This window comes from Psammomys obesus, unplaced genomic scaffold (assembly GCF_907164565.1).
Source record: "Psammomys obesus unplaced genomic scaffold, mPsaObe1.curated_primary_1811, whole genome shotgun sequence".
NCBI classification, from domain to species: Eukaryota; Metazoa; Chordata; class Mammalia; order Rodentia; family Muridae; genus Psammomys; species Psammomys obesus.
In genome coordinates, this window is record NW_026585644.1 from 23,886,818 (window position 1) to 23,904,966 (window position 18,149).

At 39.0% G+C, this 18,149-nt stretch overlaps 1 protein-coding gene across 3 annotated transcripts in view; it reads right to left on the reverse strand.

Annotated features, from left to right (window-relative positions):
• Positions 1-18,149, reverse strand: part of Nbas (NBAS subunit of NRZ tethering complex) — a 299,994-nt gene that overhangs the window by 146,779 nt on the left and 135,066 nt on the right. For all 3 annotated transcript variants that reach the window (XM_055625644.1, XM_055625653.1, XM_055625635.1), the window contains exons 31-32: positions 15,902-16,014; positions 13,770-13,883 (exon numbers count right to left, since the gene is read on the reverse strand). In XM_055625644.1, the coding sequence (XP_055481619.1) occupies positions 13,770-13,883; positions 15,902-16,014 (227 nt within the window). The remainder of the gene's footprint in view (positions 1-13,769; positions 13,884-15,901; positions 16,015-18,149) is intronic.

An 18,149-nucleotide genomic window follows, 5' to 3' on the forward strand; every position in this document is an offset into this window, starting at 1 on the left:
CTCCTTCCTCCTACACCTCTCTGTCCCATGATTCTTCTCTCTATAAACCCTCAAACGTTAGCTCTGCCCACATCTCTTTTGCCCAGCCCAGGTTGTAAGCATTTTTAGTGGACAATCAGGGAAGCAAGGTTAACACTGTATCATTCGGTGTGTGTGAGCATTTACTCATAGCACAGTAAAGATCTCAAGGGACAAACAATTAACACACTAGCTCCACATCAACTACAACAGACAAGGCTATCTACTTTTTCCATATATAGTCAACACAGTACTTGAAGTTTTAGCTAGAGAAATAAGACAACTGAAGGATATCAAGGGGATGTAAATTTAAATGTAAGAAGTCAAAGTAGGGCTGGAGAGATGACTTAGTGGTTGAGAACACTGACTGCTCTTCCAGAGGTCCTGAGTTCAATTACCAGCAACCATATGGTGGCTCACAACCATTTGTAATGGAATCTGATTCCCTCTTCTGGTGTTTGTAAAAACAGCATTCATATACATAAAATAAATAAATCTTTAAAAAAAAAAAACCTCTTCTGGCATGCAGATATACATGCAGGCAGAACACTGCACATATAATAAATGAATAAATCTTTAAAAAATAAAAATAAATTAAAAAAGAAGTCAAAGCATCAGAAGAAGAAGAAAACAGGAAACAACCTAGGAACCTGCCACAGAGGGCCTCTGAAAGCCTCTGTCCTGCAGACTATCAAAGCAGATGCTGAGACTTATGGCCAACTGTTGGGCAGAGTGCATAGAATCTTATGTTAGAAGTGGGAAATAGTAAGAGCTGGAGAGGACAGGAACCACACAAGGAGAGCAACAGAACCAGAAAATTTGAACACAGGGAACTTCCCAGAGACTCATACTCCAATCAAGGACTATTCATGGAGATAACCTAGAACCCCTGCACAGATGTAGCACATGATAGTTCAGTGTCCAAGTGGGTTACATAGTAAAGGGAAGAGGGACTGCCTCTGACATAATCTGATTGGCCTGCTCTTTGATCACCTCCCCCTGAGGGGGGAGCAGCCTTACCAGGCCACAGAAGATGACAATACAGCCACTCCTGATATGATCTGATAGACTAACATCAGAAGGAAGGAGAAGAGGACCTCCCCTATCAGTGGACTTGGGGAGGGGCATGCATGAGGAAGGGGGAGGGAGAGTGGGATCAGGAGGGGAGAAGGAAAGGGCTTATGGGGGAATACAAAATGAATAAAGTGTAATTAATAGTAAAAAATAAAAAAAATAATAAAAAATTTAAAAAAAGAAGTCAAAGTATTGCTATTCACAAATGACAAGCTTATATGCATAAGTGACCCCCAAAATTGTACCAGAGCACCCCTATAGCTGATAATCACCTTCAGCAAAGTGGCTGGATACAAGATTAATTAAAAAAAAAAAAAAAGGAGCCCTCCTGTATACAAATGACAAACAGGCTAAATAAATAAATAAATAAATAAATAAGAAAACTACATCCTTCACAATAGCCACAAATAATATAAAATATCTTGGTGTAACTCTAAACAAGCAAATGGCCTGTATGAGACGAACTTTAATTCTTTGAAGAAAGAAAATGAAAAAGCTATCAGAAGATAGAAAGATCTCCCATGCTCATGGACAGGTAAAATTAACATAATAAAAATGGTCATTTTACCAAAAGCAATCTACAGATTCGATGCAATTCCCATCAAAATTCCAACATAATTCTTTACAGACCTTGAAAGAACAACTGTCAATTTCATGTGAAACAAACAAACAAACAAACAAAAAAACAACCAAATTGCTAAAACAATCCTATACATGAAAGAACTTCTAGAGGTATCCTCCTCCCTGATTTCAAGTACTACAGAGTAATAGTAATAAAAACTGCATGGTATTGGCATAAAAACAGTCAGGTTGATAAATGGAATCTAATTGAAAACCCAGAAATAAGCCCACACAGCTATAAATACTTGACTTTTGACAAAGAAGCCAATACCATACAATGGAAAAAAGACAGCATCTTCAACAAAGGGTGCTGGTCTAACTGGATTTGTGCATGCAAAAGATTGCCAACAGATCCACATTTATCACACTGCACAAAACTAAAGTCCAAGTGGATCAAAGATCTCAGCATTAAACCAGGCACACTAATTCTGTTAAAAGAAAAATTGGGGAAGAGACTTGACATCATTGGCATAAAAGACAATTTCTTGAGTAGAACACCAACAGCTCAGGCTCTAAAATCAACAATTAAAAAATGGACCTCATAAAACTGAAAACCTTTTGTAAAGCAAAGAACACTGTCAATAGAACAAAATGGCAGCCTACAGAATGGGAAAGGATCTCTACCAACCCTACATCTGACAGAGCACTGATATCCAAAATAAAGAACTCAAGAAATTAGACACTAACAAATCATATAACCCAATTTTAAAATGGGGTACAGAGCTAAACAGAATAACCAACAGGAATCTCAAATGGCTGGGAAACACTTAAAGAAATGTTCAACATCTTTAGTACCCAGGAAAATGCAAATCAAATGACTCTGAGATTTTATCTTACATCCATCAGGATGGATAAGATCAAAACCTCAAGTAAAAGCACATATGGACAAGGACGTGGAGAATGGGGAACACTCCTCTATGGGTGGTATAAGTGCAAACTTGTACAACCACTTTGGAAATCAATCTGGCCCTTTCTTAGAAAACTGGGAATAGTTCTACCTCAAGACCTAGCTATACCACTCCTAGCCATATACCCAAAAGAAGTTCTACCATATGACAATGACACTTTCTCAACTATGTTCATAGCAGCTTTATTCATAATAAACAGAAGCTGAAAACAACCCAGATGTACCTCAAGCTAAGAAAGGATAAAGAATGCCTGGTACATTTTATATAATGGAATATTATTTAACTATTAAAAACAAGAATATCATGAAATTTGTAGGCAAATGAATAGAAATGGAAAAGATCATCCTGGGAGAGGTAACCGAGACCCAGAAAGACACATGATATGTACTCACCTATAAGTAGAAATTAGCCATAAAGTACAGGATAACCATGCTACAATCTACAGACCCTAAGTAGCTGGAGTAATAAGGAGGGCTAAAGTGGGGGGGGGGTTAGGAGGGGGCCATGTCAATCTCACTGAGATGGGTAAATATAGCAGAGTTTGGAGGTAAATGGAGGGAGGGAAATGGGTGAAGGAGGGTTGGGAAAGATCAAATTGGGGAGGAGAGAGGAGGAAGAGAATGCAGAGAGAGAGAACTACAATCAGTAGGGGACATTTCTGAGACAATCTAGAAACTTAGCACAATGGGAACTCCCAGGAATCTATGAGAGTAACCTTAGCTAAGACTCCCAGCAATGGGGGATGTGGAACCTGAAATAGCCATCTGCAGTAACCAGAAAAGATTTCCAGTGGAAACATTGGAACACAAATACAGCCAGAAAACTCTCAAACCTAAAATGACCATCTCCTGTAACCAGAAAAAAGTTTCCAGTGGAGGGATTAGGACACCAATGCAGACACAAAATATTGAGCCACAATTTGTCCTGACAATAAAGGGCAACCCTGTGCAGAAATAAAAATGAAGTAGAAAATGTGGGAATGACTAACCAATGACTGGCCCAGCTTGAGACTCATGCCATGAAAAAAAGCCCACCCCTGACACAATTAATGGTGTTCTGCTATACCTGCAAGACAGTGACTAACATAACTGTCATCTGAAAGGCTTTACCAAGAAATTGATGGAAATAGATGCAGAGACCAACAGCCAAACATTATGTAGAGCTTCATGTAGATGAGAAGGAGAAGGGATTGAAGGAGCCAGTGGGGTCAAGGGGACCACAAGAAAACCTACAGAATCAACTAACCCACCAAGAGAATACTTGTATTTGCAGTTCAGACTGTCACTGAGAAGCCATTAGTATAAGAGAAATCCAGTCCTTTGACATCCTATGTAAGTAAACAGAAATCCAGCCCAATGGAAGCACTAAAACACCACAGAGCTAAATATAATTGACCCATTCAGTCACATTACCAAGGTCATTGTGACTATTGAGATACTCAAAATTCAAGAAAGGAAAAGCAAAATTTGTATGTCCATTATTAAAGTTACTACCTCAGAAATGTGTGACTTTCATGGTATTCTGTGTCATCACGAATACATTTGAACAAATGCTTAAAATGGAATATTAAAAATCCCTTTCCTTCTGTTTCAATATTCTGATAAAACAGTAAGACTAACTTGATACTGCAGCCTACTACATGAGGATGCTTTAGTGCAGAGAAACCCTGCACACAGCAGGCTTTCGTGATACAACACATGCACATCAGAATTTAAGGAGCTCCATTGGAAGTTGGTCCAATGAGATCTTGTCCCTTTTTATTAGAGCACATTTTCATGTAAACCTATCCTTGTTGTGTAAACCTATCTTTGGTGTATAAACCTGCCTAAGTCATTTTATCTGATTGGTTGATTAAACAGCCTATACCTGAGCAGGGCAAAATGGGGTAGGCATGGCAAAGGTTCTTGAGCTTCAGGTTCAGAAGAATCATGGGACAGATGGACCAGAAGAGAGGAAGAAGGATGATACAATGAGTTAACATGGAGAAGAAGTCATGTGGGCCGAGAGGAAGGCTCCAACAATGTCATGAAAAGGCCCAGATGAAAAATACAAGCAAGTATTATTTGATTATGAATGAAAGACAGACCAGATGAGGATGATTACAAGATCGAATTGGTGGAGGCTGGGAGATAGATAGTGAGGTTACTGAGTCAGCATTAAGTGAAATATCTGCTGGGCCCAAGGTAAAAAAGGCAGTTATAAAATAAGACACAGGTGTCTGTGTCTTATTGTGTATGATAGTGGGTTATATAATGCTGCCAGAATAATCATAGTGGAAATAATAAATAATATATGGCCCAACACTTTTTTATATATTTACAACAACAGAGTTAAATTCCCTGTTGACCTATGTATGGTCCAATGTGTTTGAGGCAGCTTCTGTAGAAACCAGGCAGATTTGGGAGCCCTACAAGTTCTGAAAGCTCCAATGAGAACACAGAGAGTCAGCCTAGACTCCAGGAAACTGACTTGTCATGGAGTGCACAGGACACTCTCATGGCACTTAATTCAAGAACTTATGATCATGAGAAGCACCATATTCACTAAGAATGGGGCTGTCTTAACTGCTCTTTACTTTGTTCTCAATATACACCAGTTTTGTATCATGCACCTGTTAATTTGTTGAGACAAACTTTGAAAAAGTGACATTAGAGACTCAGACTTTATATAAGAATTAAATAAGAAGACCCCATTTTCACTGTTAAATGCTAGGACTGACCAAGCACTCATTCAGTGATTAAATGGACAACGTTACAGGGATTTTGTTTTGAATTCATCTTTATAAAAATGTATGACACATTTCTTGTATTTAGAGAGATAAATATGTAAGTACGAAGTGCTTTAGAACATAAAAGTCTTTAGCTGAGATAATCAGAGTTCACTACCAATCCACCAAATACAACTCACAAGGACTCAGGGTAGTCTTTTGCTAAAAGCACTGACTCTTTCCTGGGCCTGCAAATGTCCAGGACGTGCCTAAAAGCTTGATAAACATTGGCCTCTCTGCGTCCTTTTTGCATCCATCTCTTTCACCTGAAGTCATTTTGTCTTTCAGTCACCCAGGGTTCCAGAAACAACAAGCTTAATGGATAAACAGCTGGTGGGAGGATGTAGGCTCTATCCCCAAGCAGCAGTGACTGTGGTATCAAAATAAGGCCCACCTGAATCAATCAAATGATAATGACCAACCAGGCCAGAGACTGACAAGACTGAACACATACTCCGTATCTGATTCTTCTCACTTCCCTGTAAAACCGAAGAGCTCTAGATGTTTCCCTGGAAGGCAGCACTGACATCATCAACCCTCCTTTTAGTAGCAATCGTGATTAAAATTCCTATCCCATTTTTCAGCATTCTCTTTTTTGGTTTGGGAATATGTGGCCAAACCTAATATGCATATCCTAAGAACTGAGCCTCTGGTCTAGGACTCCACTAACCAAGGCCAGGAATCAAAATTACCAGTGAACCTCAGCAGGTTATTTCTACTTCAACCATTTTTTTTTTTTCTGTTTTTGCCTGTTATCTTAAACACCTCACAAAAGTTTACCTATTTTATTCTGCAAGGACCTGAATCAATCCAGAGTTGATGATTGATGATACTATCTGCTAACATAAACTTATTACAATTTTAATGTAATCTCCATTAGCTTTTAGCAAGTCCATACCGTCCTACAGGAAAAACCTTAGCTCAGTAGCCCCAACCCTTAAGCAAAAGTTTGGCATAGTCTCCCTCAACATTTTTAGGAAATATTAAGGTCGTTCTGAAAATAGCATGCACATATCTCAGTAATGCAGACAGGTATGTCAGGAATGGCCAGAATTTTTTTTCTATTATCTTAATGAAATTTTTCTTTTATTAAAAAAACAAAAAACAAAAAAAAAAAAAAACAAAAAAACAAAAACAACAAAAAAAAAAAACCTTATGCTCAGTTCAACTGCATACACATTATGACTGTAATGGTAACCAGAAAGATAGTATGGCCCAAGCCACAGTCATTATGAAAACCTAGATTACATATGCCATTATTTTTTTTAAAAAACGTGTTATCTACTTACAAGTGTCGAAAGCACTGTGATAGCGTAGCTTAACTCCCCCAGTACTCCATCCCCAAAATAGTTAAGTTACATGACATTTTTATCTCAGTCTTCCTGAAAAGGCAGTGGCATGAAACAAAGTATACATCAATAAACAGTAATATAATATCTCACTTTAAGTGAATTATAAGTTAACACAACTTCATTTTGGTTCTGGACAATATGTTCTACTTTTAACACACTATCAATGAACACAAACATGTTTTGGTAATGGATAATATCGTTCTAATTTTACATTTAGAAAAGGAAAAAATATCTTCCTTCTACCTTCAATACTTCTTCTTGAGAGAAATCCCTGTAAAAAGAGAGTTTAACTAAAGGAAAATGGGTGGAAGGTTAACGAAATACATGGGGTGCCCCAGCAAGTGAACAAACCACAACCACAGGCAGCATCTTGGAAACACCACAATCTGCTGCCACAAAGACCTGCCACACTTCCCTCTTGAAGCCAAGCCCAGGACATATTTTGTTTAACTTGCATGTAGTTCCTGACTTCTCAATTTCCTAATACTGACTCATGACTAATGTGAGTAAATGCACATACCACATTAAAATAAAACCAATTTCCTACCTAATATGCTTGAAATGTTTGCATCTGTGCACAATATACACAAAAGCAGAAGAGCCATGTATATTTTTTCTCTTATGTCTTTGCTAGGCTCCAAACATTAATCTCATTGTTGAAGAAAATGTGCAAGCCCCTAACAACTAAGTGAAAAGGTTAAGCCCAGAACATCTTGAGAGGCTGATGGGAGTCACAGAGAAAGACTCACAGATGTGAGGAGTGAGGGGTGAAGGGACTAAAAGGCTCCTATACACAGCAGCCCTGTGAAAGGCTCTGTGTGGAGCCAGACTATGTTAATTTCAGACTCAACTAACCCACCACATGATAGCAGAAGTCAACTTCCTACACACAGCAGATGTCACTTAGGGAAATACTTAACTTTGCTTCTTTGATAGAAACATGAGTTGTAGGAGCCAAAGCTATTTACTGAAGCCAAAGCCAATTAGTGAGCCAAAGCCATTTAGTCGAGCCAAGGCCAATTAGTAGAAAAGTTACCAACAGCTGCACTAGGACCCTAGGTCATGGGTGATATATTTATGTGAAAACATCTGCTCATTAGTCTTGGAGCATCCTTGAGATATCTTAAGGAAACATTCTTGAGGTATCTTGCAGGAGGTATCTCAAGCCATGAAAGCACTCTTGCTGTCTCCTGCAGCAGTAATTAAGCCTGCCCCCTTTCCTGCCTTCTCCCTATATAAGTTGGGTAAAAATTTCTAATAAAGGAGGTTTTGATCAGACAAACAGACTAAGCCTCCTTCCTTGCATTTCTGGGTCCTACCCATTCTTTCCATCCCACCCCCCCTTTAGGAACCCGTTGAACTCCTGTGGGTCGGGTCAATGAGTAAGACAGCAAAGGATCTTACCTATTCCTTCTCTTTTTATACATATTTTTTAATCAATCTAACTATGTATCCCAAACTGGCTTTCAAGTCATAATCTTTCTGTCTCAGCCTCCCCAAGAACTAAGATTACATACTATGCCAATACCTTTATGCATTATTTTCTCTTATCTAATCTAACTAAATTGTTGGGAATTAATCTGGTGCTATGTATTTTAATGCTAATTACTGGCCCCCAAAATCTGGTCCCTGCCTGAACTAGCACATTCACACCTATACCTGTCCCTGTGTAAACCTTGCCTAAGAAATGAGTTCTGTTTGACCAATAAAAACCCAGTGTCTCTAACCAAGCAAGTCAAAGACTTGTATGAAAAACTTTTGCAGTCTCTGAAGAAAGAATTAGAAGAAGATATCAGAAGATGGAAAGATCTTCCAGGCTCATGGCTTCACAGGATTAACATAGTAAAAATGGCCATCTTACCAAAAGCAATCAACAGATTCAATGCAAGTCCCATCAAGTTACCAACACAATTATTTACAGACTTTGAAAGAAAAATTCTCAACTTTATATGGAATAACAAGAAACTCAGAATCGCTAAAACAATCCTCTATAATAAAAAAAATCTTCTGGAGGGATCTCCATCCCTGATCTCAAGCTGTACTATAGAGTAACAGTAATAAAAACTGCATGGTACTGGCATAGAAACAGACTGGTGAATCAATGGAATCAAATAAAAGACCCAGAAATAAACCCACACACTGATGGATACCTGATCTTTGACAAAGATGCCAAAGCCATACAATGGAAAAAGATAGCATCTTCAACAAATGATGCTGGTCTAATTGGATGTCTACATGTAGAAAAATACAAATAGATCCATACTTATCACACTGCACAAAACTAAAGTCCAAGTGGATCAAAGACCTCAACATAAAACCAGACACACTAAACCACTTAGAAGAAAAGGTGGGGAAGAACCTTGAGCTCATTGGCACAGGAGACAACTTCCTGAACAGAACACCAACAGCACAGGCTCTAAGATCAACAATCAATAAATGGGACCTCATGAAACTGAAAAGCTTCTGCAAAGCAAAGGACACTGTCGTCAGAACAAAACAACAGCCTATGGATTGGGAAAGGATCTTCATCAACCCTATATCTGACAGAGGGCTAATATCCAAAATACATAAAGAACTCAGAAGTTAAACAGAAACATACGAAGTAATCCAATTAAAAAGTGGGGTACAGAGGCTAAACAGAAAATTCTCAATAGAGGAATATCAAGTGGCAGAGAAACACTTAAGGAAATAATCAATATCCTTAGCCATCAGGGAAATGCAAATCAAAATGACATTGAGATTTCACCTTACACCCATCAGAATGGCTAAGATCAAAAACTCAAGTGACAACACATGCTGGAGAGGATGTGGAGAAAGGGGAACCCTCCTCCATTGCTGGTGGGAATGTAAACTTGTACAACCACTTTGGAAATCAATTTGGCACTTTCTCAGACAATTAGAAATAGTGCTATCTCAAGATCCAGCTTTACCACTCCTAGGCATATATCCAAAAGATACTCAAGTATACAATAAAGACAGTTGCTCAACCATGTTTGTAGCTGCTTTATTTGTAATAGCCAGAATCTGGAAACAACCCACATGTCCCTCAATTGAGGAAGGATACAGAAATTGTGGTACATTTACACAATGGAATACTACTCAGCAATTAAAAACAAGGTAATCATGAAATTTGCAGGCAAATGGTGGGAACCAGAAAAAAAATCATCCTGAGTGAGAAGTGAGGTATCCAAGAAGCAGAAAGACAAACATGGTATTTATTCACTTGTAATTGGATATTAGACATAATATAGGATAATCATACTAAAATCTGTACACCTAAAGAAGCTAAGCAAGAAAGAGGACCCTGGTAAGATGCTCAATCTTCATTCAGAAAGGCAAATGGGATAGACATCAGAAGAAGGTGAAAATAAGGAACAAGACAGGAACCTACTACAGAGGGCCTCTGAAAGACTACCCAGCAGGATATCAAAGCAGATGCTGAGACTCATAACCAACTTTGGGCAGAGTGCAGGGAATGTTATGAAAGAAGGGGGAGACAGAAAGACCTGGAAGGGTCTGGAGCTCCACAAGGAGAACAACAGAACCAAAAAATCTGGGCCCAGGGGTCTTTTCTGAGACTCCAACCAAGAACCATTCATGGAGATAACCTGGACCCCTGCACAGAGGTAGCCCATGGCAGCTCAGTCTCCAAATGGGCTCCCTAATAAGGAGCAGGGGCTGTCTCTGACATGAACTCAGTGGCTGGCTCTTTGATCACCGCCCCCTGACGGGGGAGCAGTCTGACCAGGCCACAGAGGAAGATTATGAAAGACAGTCCTGATGAGACCTGATAGGCTAGGATGAGATGGAAGGGGAGGAGGCCCTCTACTATCAGTGGACTAGGGAAGGGGCATGGGAGGACATGAAGAGGGAGGGTGGGATTAGGAGGGAATAAGGATGGGGCTAAAGCTGGTATACAAAGTGAATAAACTGTAATAAATAAAAAATTATATTAAGAATGGAAAAAAGAAAAATAAAAACTCTAAGACAACTATTTAAAAAAAAAAAACATATCTTGACAGATAAGAAGTAAGGTGGGTTGAGCTAAGGTTCAAGGGCTTGGGCGACCGAGAGGATTTTGGGAAGGAGACAGACAGGAATAATAAGGAAGAAGAAAGCTGCTGTGGGTTACGTGGAAAAGAAACCATGTGGGCCAGGAAGAAGGGCTCCAAGAATGACATGGAAAGGAGCAATCCAAATGAAAAACAAGCAATTATTCATAAGATTATTGGTGGGAGGTAACACAATTAAGAATGGTTAAAGCACATGGAATGGGATGGGGGCTGAGAGATATGAGATAGCATTGATGGCATTGTCTACCTACCCCAAGGTGATATAAGGCAATTATAAATTCTAACAGGTGTCTGTGTCTTATTTGATTGTGACAGTGGGTTAAATAATACCGCCATAGTAATTATAAGGCTAATAATAAACATTATAAGACCCTACTTAAAATAAAAAAGCAACACTAAATAAATCCCATATCAAGTGATTTTTTTCAAGAACAGTCATGTACTTGTGAAAGTGTTATAAATGAGGAGAAATACACAGAGGCCATTGAATGACATCATATAACATCAAAAAGAGAAAAAAACAAGGTAAAAAGAAGATATCAAGTAAAGCTCCTGGCTAAAAACCCAAGTATGTAACTTCTCTAATCCCATGTCTTTACTTTCAAACTGAGATTCACTTCACATGCACATAGTAGCAAGGGTCAGAGATAAATATTAAAGAATGAAATTAAAATAATTTTTGTTAATTAATATTATGTGAAGAAGGGTCAAATAGCAATCATGAAGTTCAGAGTTACTTAGCTGAAAGTTAAAATCTGACCAGGTAATTCAAAACTAAAACTAGTCAAAAGCAGGCCTTCAAGGACTGATGCCTAGAAAATGTGGTTATGCAAGTAAATTCTTAGAAAGAATAGCCAGGAGAGAGAAAGAGAGAGAGAGAGAGAGAGAGAGAGAGAGAGAGAGAAACAGAGACAGAGACAGAGACAGAGACAGAGACGGAGAAAGTAAGCAAAGGGTGATGGGAACTATGAAAGAAAACTAATTCATGGCTGAGTTTGCTGCTCGTGTATGGCATCAGTACTTAGGAGGCTGAGTAAGGAAGATCTTGATGAAAGGATAGCCTGGACAACATAACAAGACTGATCATTCACATGGTTTATCTGAAGAACATTAGTAGTATGGCAACAGAAAGCTCTGAGTACTCAGGTACAACATAGACTATGTCTGCACACAGCTATATGCCCTCTGCCACATAAGCGTCCAAGTCCCTGACAATGACTTGGTCTTTGTTACCTACAACTCTCTTTTACCCACAGTTTCTTTTGGAAGTTTCAAGTTACCCATCGTCAGATGAAATCCAAAACTATTCAGTAAAAAAACTCCAGAAGTAAGCAATTTATGAGTCTTAGCTTGCATGCAGTTTTCAGTAACATGAGGAAATTAATCATTGCTAAATAATGATATTGTACTCAGGACACGAGTCACACCTTTATCACACTAGTTTTGTCATGACACCTCAAACTGCAAACACTATGGCAACTGGGACAATAGCTTAAGAAGGAAATGACATTAAACTAGATACCTGTTAGTTCCTTTATGAAAATGCACATGGGTCACAATATAAATATGTTAAACAAATTTTATATATAGCCATATGTTTCAATAACACTGCTCCAAGTTGTAATATCATAAACAGGGTGAACATTAAATTTTCTAAAGAGGGGTGTGGCAAAGTTGAGATGATCGGGAAGGGGTCCATGTACACACATCTCCACATGCTGTAACTGTGTCCTCATGAAGGATGCTTTCCTAGTTGAACTGTTTGAACTCATTATATGTCACAATCAAATCAAGACACTGATCTTAACAGGTGCACAGGAGATCTTCATGGCATCTGTAAGGCTGAGTCCTCATGAAATCCACCCTCACGTTAAAGAGCTTTCCCAGGCATGCACCCAGTTAGGTCTTATTACTATACAATGGGTTGCCAAAGGGGAGAGCTTTCCTGCTATGTAGATGCAACAACTGGAAAATTAAAGCTTACAACTTTACAGCACACACACACACACACACACACACACACACAATTGGGATCGAACCATACTTCTGTCTAAACCCAAGGTTCTGTCAGATGGCCCAATATGGCTTGCGGTAATGTCTGGTCCCGGCCACCCATCCAACTCTGTAGCATAAATAAATACTATGCTTTTAAGCTGAAAAGTGACACACGTTTCCCTATAAATAGAATATTTCTACTTACTGGAACTTTGAAATATTAACCTATGTGTCTACTAAATACACTAAATTTTTAAAGGCTAGAAATAAACATAAATTCCCTTTACTTTTGAGTCCATTCCACAGTTTAGACTACAACAAACTCAAATCATTGCTTATGGAACAAAATACACAACAACTATTCTTATAGAAGTTGATATATATCAATAAAAAATATAAAACTAGCTGTAAAATATTCTGGCAGGTAGCACCACTTTGGTTAATGGAGCATGAAATGCAGAGTCGGAGATTTTCCTTAAAAATCAGGCTCCTATTTCATATTGGTAAGCAACATGTTTAACTTCTGTGCTCCTGAATTTCTTTCATAAAATGGAAAGATGACCACCACTGTGACCATTACGGAGAAAACCAAATAAGGTAAAGTATACAAAAAACTTGCCAAATAGTAAGTGCACAAAATTTTCTAACAAATGTTTCAGAATATCAAACTAAATTTGCATTGTGACTGAAATGAACAGCTGAGCTGTTTCACACTGAAGCTCACTCCTTTGAATGGTAGCAATGAGTTCTGTTGGTCTGACAACCACACACCCAGTAAGTTCCTCTCATTTCAAGGGCAGCTGGTTTTCCCAAAACTTCAGCATAGGCATACTTTCATAACATGCCAAGATTCCTATTTCCGTGCTCAAAAAAATGTTCTTCTGATGACATTAACAAATCCTGATGTTCAGATGGGCTGATGTGAAAAATAGCATCAGAGTTTAGGATTCAAAAGATTTACCTGCAACCCTCAGCAACTCAGCAAGGCCTAGAAGCTTGGCTGATTGTTTGTAGCATGCAGGAGACTGGGAAACACACTCCTTGATGAGGCTGATCCGGTCAGAACACAAGCGCACTATAAACAGATATTGAAGAACTTTGTGAAGTTGTAAGATACAAGGGAACCACAATGGCAATATTGATTTCAGACTGGCCACAGCGGCACACCCTGTAATCTAACAGTGCCAAGGCTAAGGTAGGAGGCTCACATATTTGAGTACAGCCTACAACATGTGGTAAGAACTCATCTCCCAAAGCCAGTCCATATTCAAAATATACGTGTGTGTGTGTGTGTTTTGTGCTTGCACACGCACTCACACACATGTGAAGGGAGTTAAAGACAGGGTCTCACCAAATAGCTCTGGTTGCCTGGATGTGCAAGGATCTTTCCGCCTGCTTCCTGAGTGCTGGGTTTATAGGCATGTAGCACTAAGCTTAGCTTCAAACAGCTACATTCTAACTCAACTTCACCCCAGGCTGGAGAGAAGGAGGCTCCCCAAGTGAACCATGTGCAACTCTCCCATGGCTCAGCCAGGTCACCTCACTTAAACTAGCATTCAGGAAAATTAAATGCCCAATCAACCAATTCATATCAAAGAGCAGAGACCATTTAAAGGGAAAAAGGTCAGAGGCCATCAAGCGTGCTCTAGGGATAGGAGGTTCTTACTCAGAGCAGTGAAGTCAAGGAAGACAGCACTGCCTAGGCAGCTAGCTTGCAGTGACTGTGCCCACTACAACAGCAGCTAACATAAAATGGAGACATAGGCAATGCCTTATGTATAATAACCATACAAAGCTAACACTTATAAACAGGTTATTATCCCCAAGAGAAGAAACTGGGGTACAGAGAGCTTAGGATAGTTTAACAAAGATCAATGAAAAAAGGCAGGTCCTGAATTCAACTCCCTAAATTTTGCCTCTGACTTTCATCTTTATTCCTAAATCCATCGTAAAACCTTATATAGCGCAGTCAAAGTGAACACTACAGAGGACAAAGACATAAGGAACTAGCCCACTAGCACCATAGGAGGCTTCTGTTCCTATGTTACTTTTTTAAAGGGGAGAGGACAACTATGGCGGAAACATATGTGAAATGAATTCAGCTATATTCCTCTACCCTCACTGGTTCTAATCAGTTCTAGAGTTAAAGACAGCAATAAGGATGAAAGCAGCCAATCCAATGCACTGCTCCTCAGGTAACCACCCTCTTCATTCAGGGGCCTGGAGTCATGGAATTGAAGAAACTGAAAATCCAAGACCTACTTATCAGCTATGATCAGCTAAGGTCTGGAATGTTGCAATGAACCATCCTCACAGCGTGAAGCACTTGAGACAAGCTGTGTGACCAATGACTTTATCAACCTACAGGTCGTGACCCCTTTAAGACCAACAAAAATATCAGATATTTACATTATGATTCATAATTGTAGCAAGATTATAGTTACGAAGTAGCAATGAAAATAATTTTATGGTTGGGGGTCACGGCAACATGAGGAACTGTATTAAAGGGTGGCAGCATTGGGAAGGTTGAGAGCGACTGCTCTAGAATGCTGTGATGCACCAACCTCACAATGTAAAGTACCTAAGACAAACAATGTGATCAATGCCTCTATGGACAGCTCCAACATTCCTGTTACATTTAGACAAAAAAAAAAAAAAAACAAACCTGAGCAACATAAAAACATCATTGGCAATTAAGTTCAAAGTAAGGATTTTCTCTCATTACTTCTGAGCTAAGCATGGAGGAACAAAGAGTTAATAATCAATAAAACTCAAATACAAGATTAAGTCTTATGCAAAAACTGAATTAAATCACAAATATCATCCATAAAAATCTCGAGTCTCTATTTTTGCCAGTTGCTGTGTTACTACTGTTATTTCCTTAAAGGTTATGAACGAGATTTTTTTAAAATAAATTCACAGCTAAATGATTTTTACTTGAGATTTTATTGCAAAAAAAAAAAAAAGGAAAGACAATAGAATCTATTATTAATGTATTTAGATCATCAAAGTTACTCTTTTGTTGCAAGAAAATAAAAAGAAACACTGCTTAATTGTTGCAAAATAAGAAAACAATGCAAACAGAAGACCCACCTTGCAAAGGCAGGATCTTTACCCCAAATTCTTCAAGATACCCCAGGGCTTCGATGAGGTCTAGTTCCTCTTGAATGGCAGCCGGCCTGTCCGTTATGAGCTGTAAGCAGCACCTACAAGAAACAAAAGAGATTTTGAAAATCACTAGCATAAATTCATTCATGTTAAACAAGAAGTACCCCAGCACTTATCCAGCACCAATCAGACAATCAGTTTCCTAAATGCTTGTCATCATCCCACAGAGACCCAAGAGGTAAGCAATGTCAGAGTTTGTTGAAGAAGCCAAACTGAAGCTTGGCGGGGTGAAGTGATGTGACAGCAGTGACATGGACAGTATGCAATGGTACCAGGCTTGATGCAACAAAACCCTGCTTAGTCATGTTTTAACTAATGAGTACAGAGGCAGTGATTACCTGAAAATGATTTTTTTTATTCTGTTTGACTGGGTAAGAACATTTAGTCATCAAGGGCTATTAAATGCTGGCATCAGAAGCACCAGCAGAAGGTATGGAGGCCCCAGCAGGGCACTGGGATGACTCAGTGACACGTCTGACTCAATGGCAAATACATGCTGAGCTTGACCTTGCACAGTTGTAGGATTTAAATCTGTAAGCATTTATACATTATATTGATTCAAATGTAATAGACTATAGACTGATTTCTGTAACATACTACATGCACTTACCCTTGAATCCATGAATTCAAGACTGGAAATTTACCCAACGCAGCAGCTCACACATTCCCATTACCAGATTGTTGCATTTTCTTTTGTGTTAGGGGAAAAAAATGGAAACTAAGTAAATTCTATAAAAAAAATAAATAAATAAAGGACAGATCCAGCCTGAGTCATAAAAGCCATGTGTCCTATGTGTGTAGTGTCTTCAGCAACAGGGGGATCCACCTTCAACACCTGAGAGGCAACCAACAGTTGAAACTCAACTGAAAGAACTCTTTCCTGGAGTCTAGCTTCTATGGTTCCAGAAAATATACTACAAGCTGCTAAGGAAGGGATCCAAGTAAACAGTCCTACCTCGATGTAACCCCTATGAAGCATGATAACTACTATCATGGCAAGAGACACACAAAGTGCAAGAACTGGCACTCACATTTTGGTGACACAACAATATTGCAACTGAACTTGAGGCTCACTCAACAGGAAAGAAATAATGCCTGGTACTGATCCAAGCCAGCTTCCCTAAGCTAGGGAGGCCATGGACCTTAGAAAACAATCTATTACCATCCTCTGCTAGACCAGCAATAATTCCTTACTACATTCTAAATTTTATCTTTATACCCATACATAAGTGTAGCTACCATGCCTCACTAAAGAACATCACAGAAGACCACAACCAGACAAAATGGAGAGATCAGCAGATCATTGGGAGCCCAGCCCTAACAAATACATATACATCACAGCTCCTGCCACTATGGCTCAGGGAACATCACAGAAGAGATAACAGAAGAAAAAGAGACAGACACAAGGATGTCTCCTATGAATCATTTCTTCTAGTAATAGCTGTATTAATAAAACCAGAGCAATAGCAATTGCAATGAACATGTTAGCAATAAAGTCCTGCAGCTAGACAAGGAATCAAGCACCTGCTGAATGCTGGGAAGAGAATTAGCCTCTCCCAGGGATGAGCCCCATTATTAGCCACCCACCACAAAATGGTCAACCTTGAAATCATATGCAACCATATATACACAAAATTTTTAAAATGTACCCAATGGGTTATATTCAGAACTATTTGTGCATATCATATATATTTGTGTGTATGTATGTGTGTGAATGTGTGTAGCAAATGTAATAAAAGAAAAGGAGACTATCAACCTAAGAGGTGCACGGAAGGGTTTAAGGTAAGGTAGCTGGGAAGGGCTAAAGGAAAGAAGGAGGGAGAAAGTGATATAATTAGAATGGAGGGAGAAATAGCTAGCACTAAGGTGCATTTGGGGACTGTCGTAAAAACCAAGTGCAGTCAAAACTTCCTAAAATATATGAAGGCAATCCTAATGAAGTCTTCAAATAAGGAGGAAGATGGAGCTCTACTGGCTATCTCTCATCATCAAATGAAGCTTCCATTACAGTATCTGGGTGATATCTAATTGAATTGCTGGTCAAAGGGGTCCAATGAAAATTCCCAAAGAACCCAGACTATTGCCAAGACAACACATTTTTCTCCACAAACTGACAGCAAGGCCCCATTGATGAAGATAACACCCACACAAGTCACTGACGGTGAACTGGTCA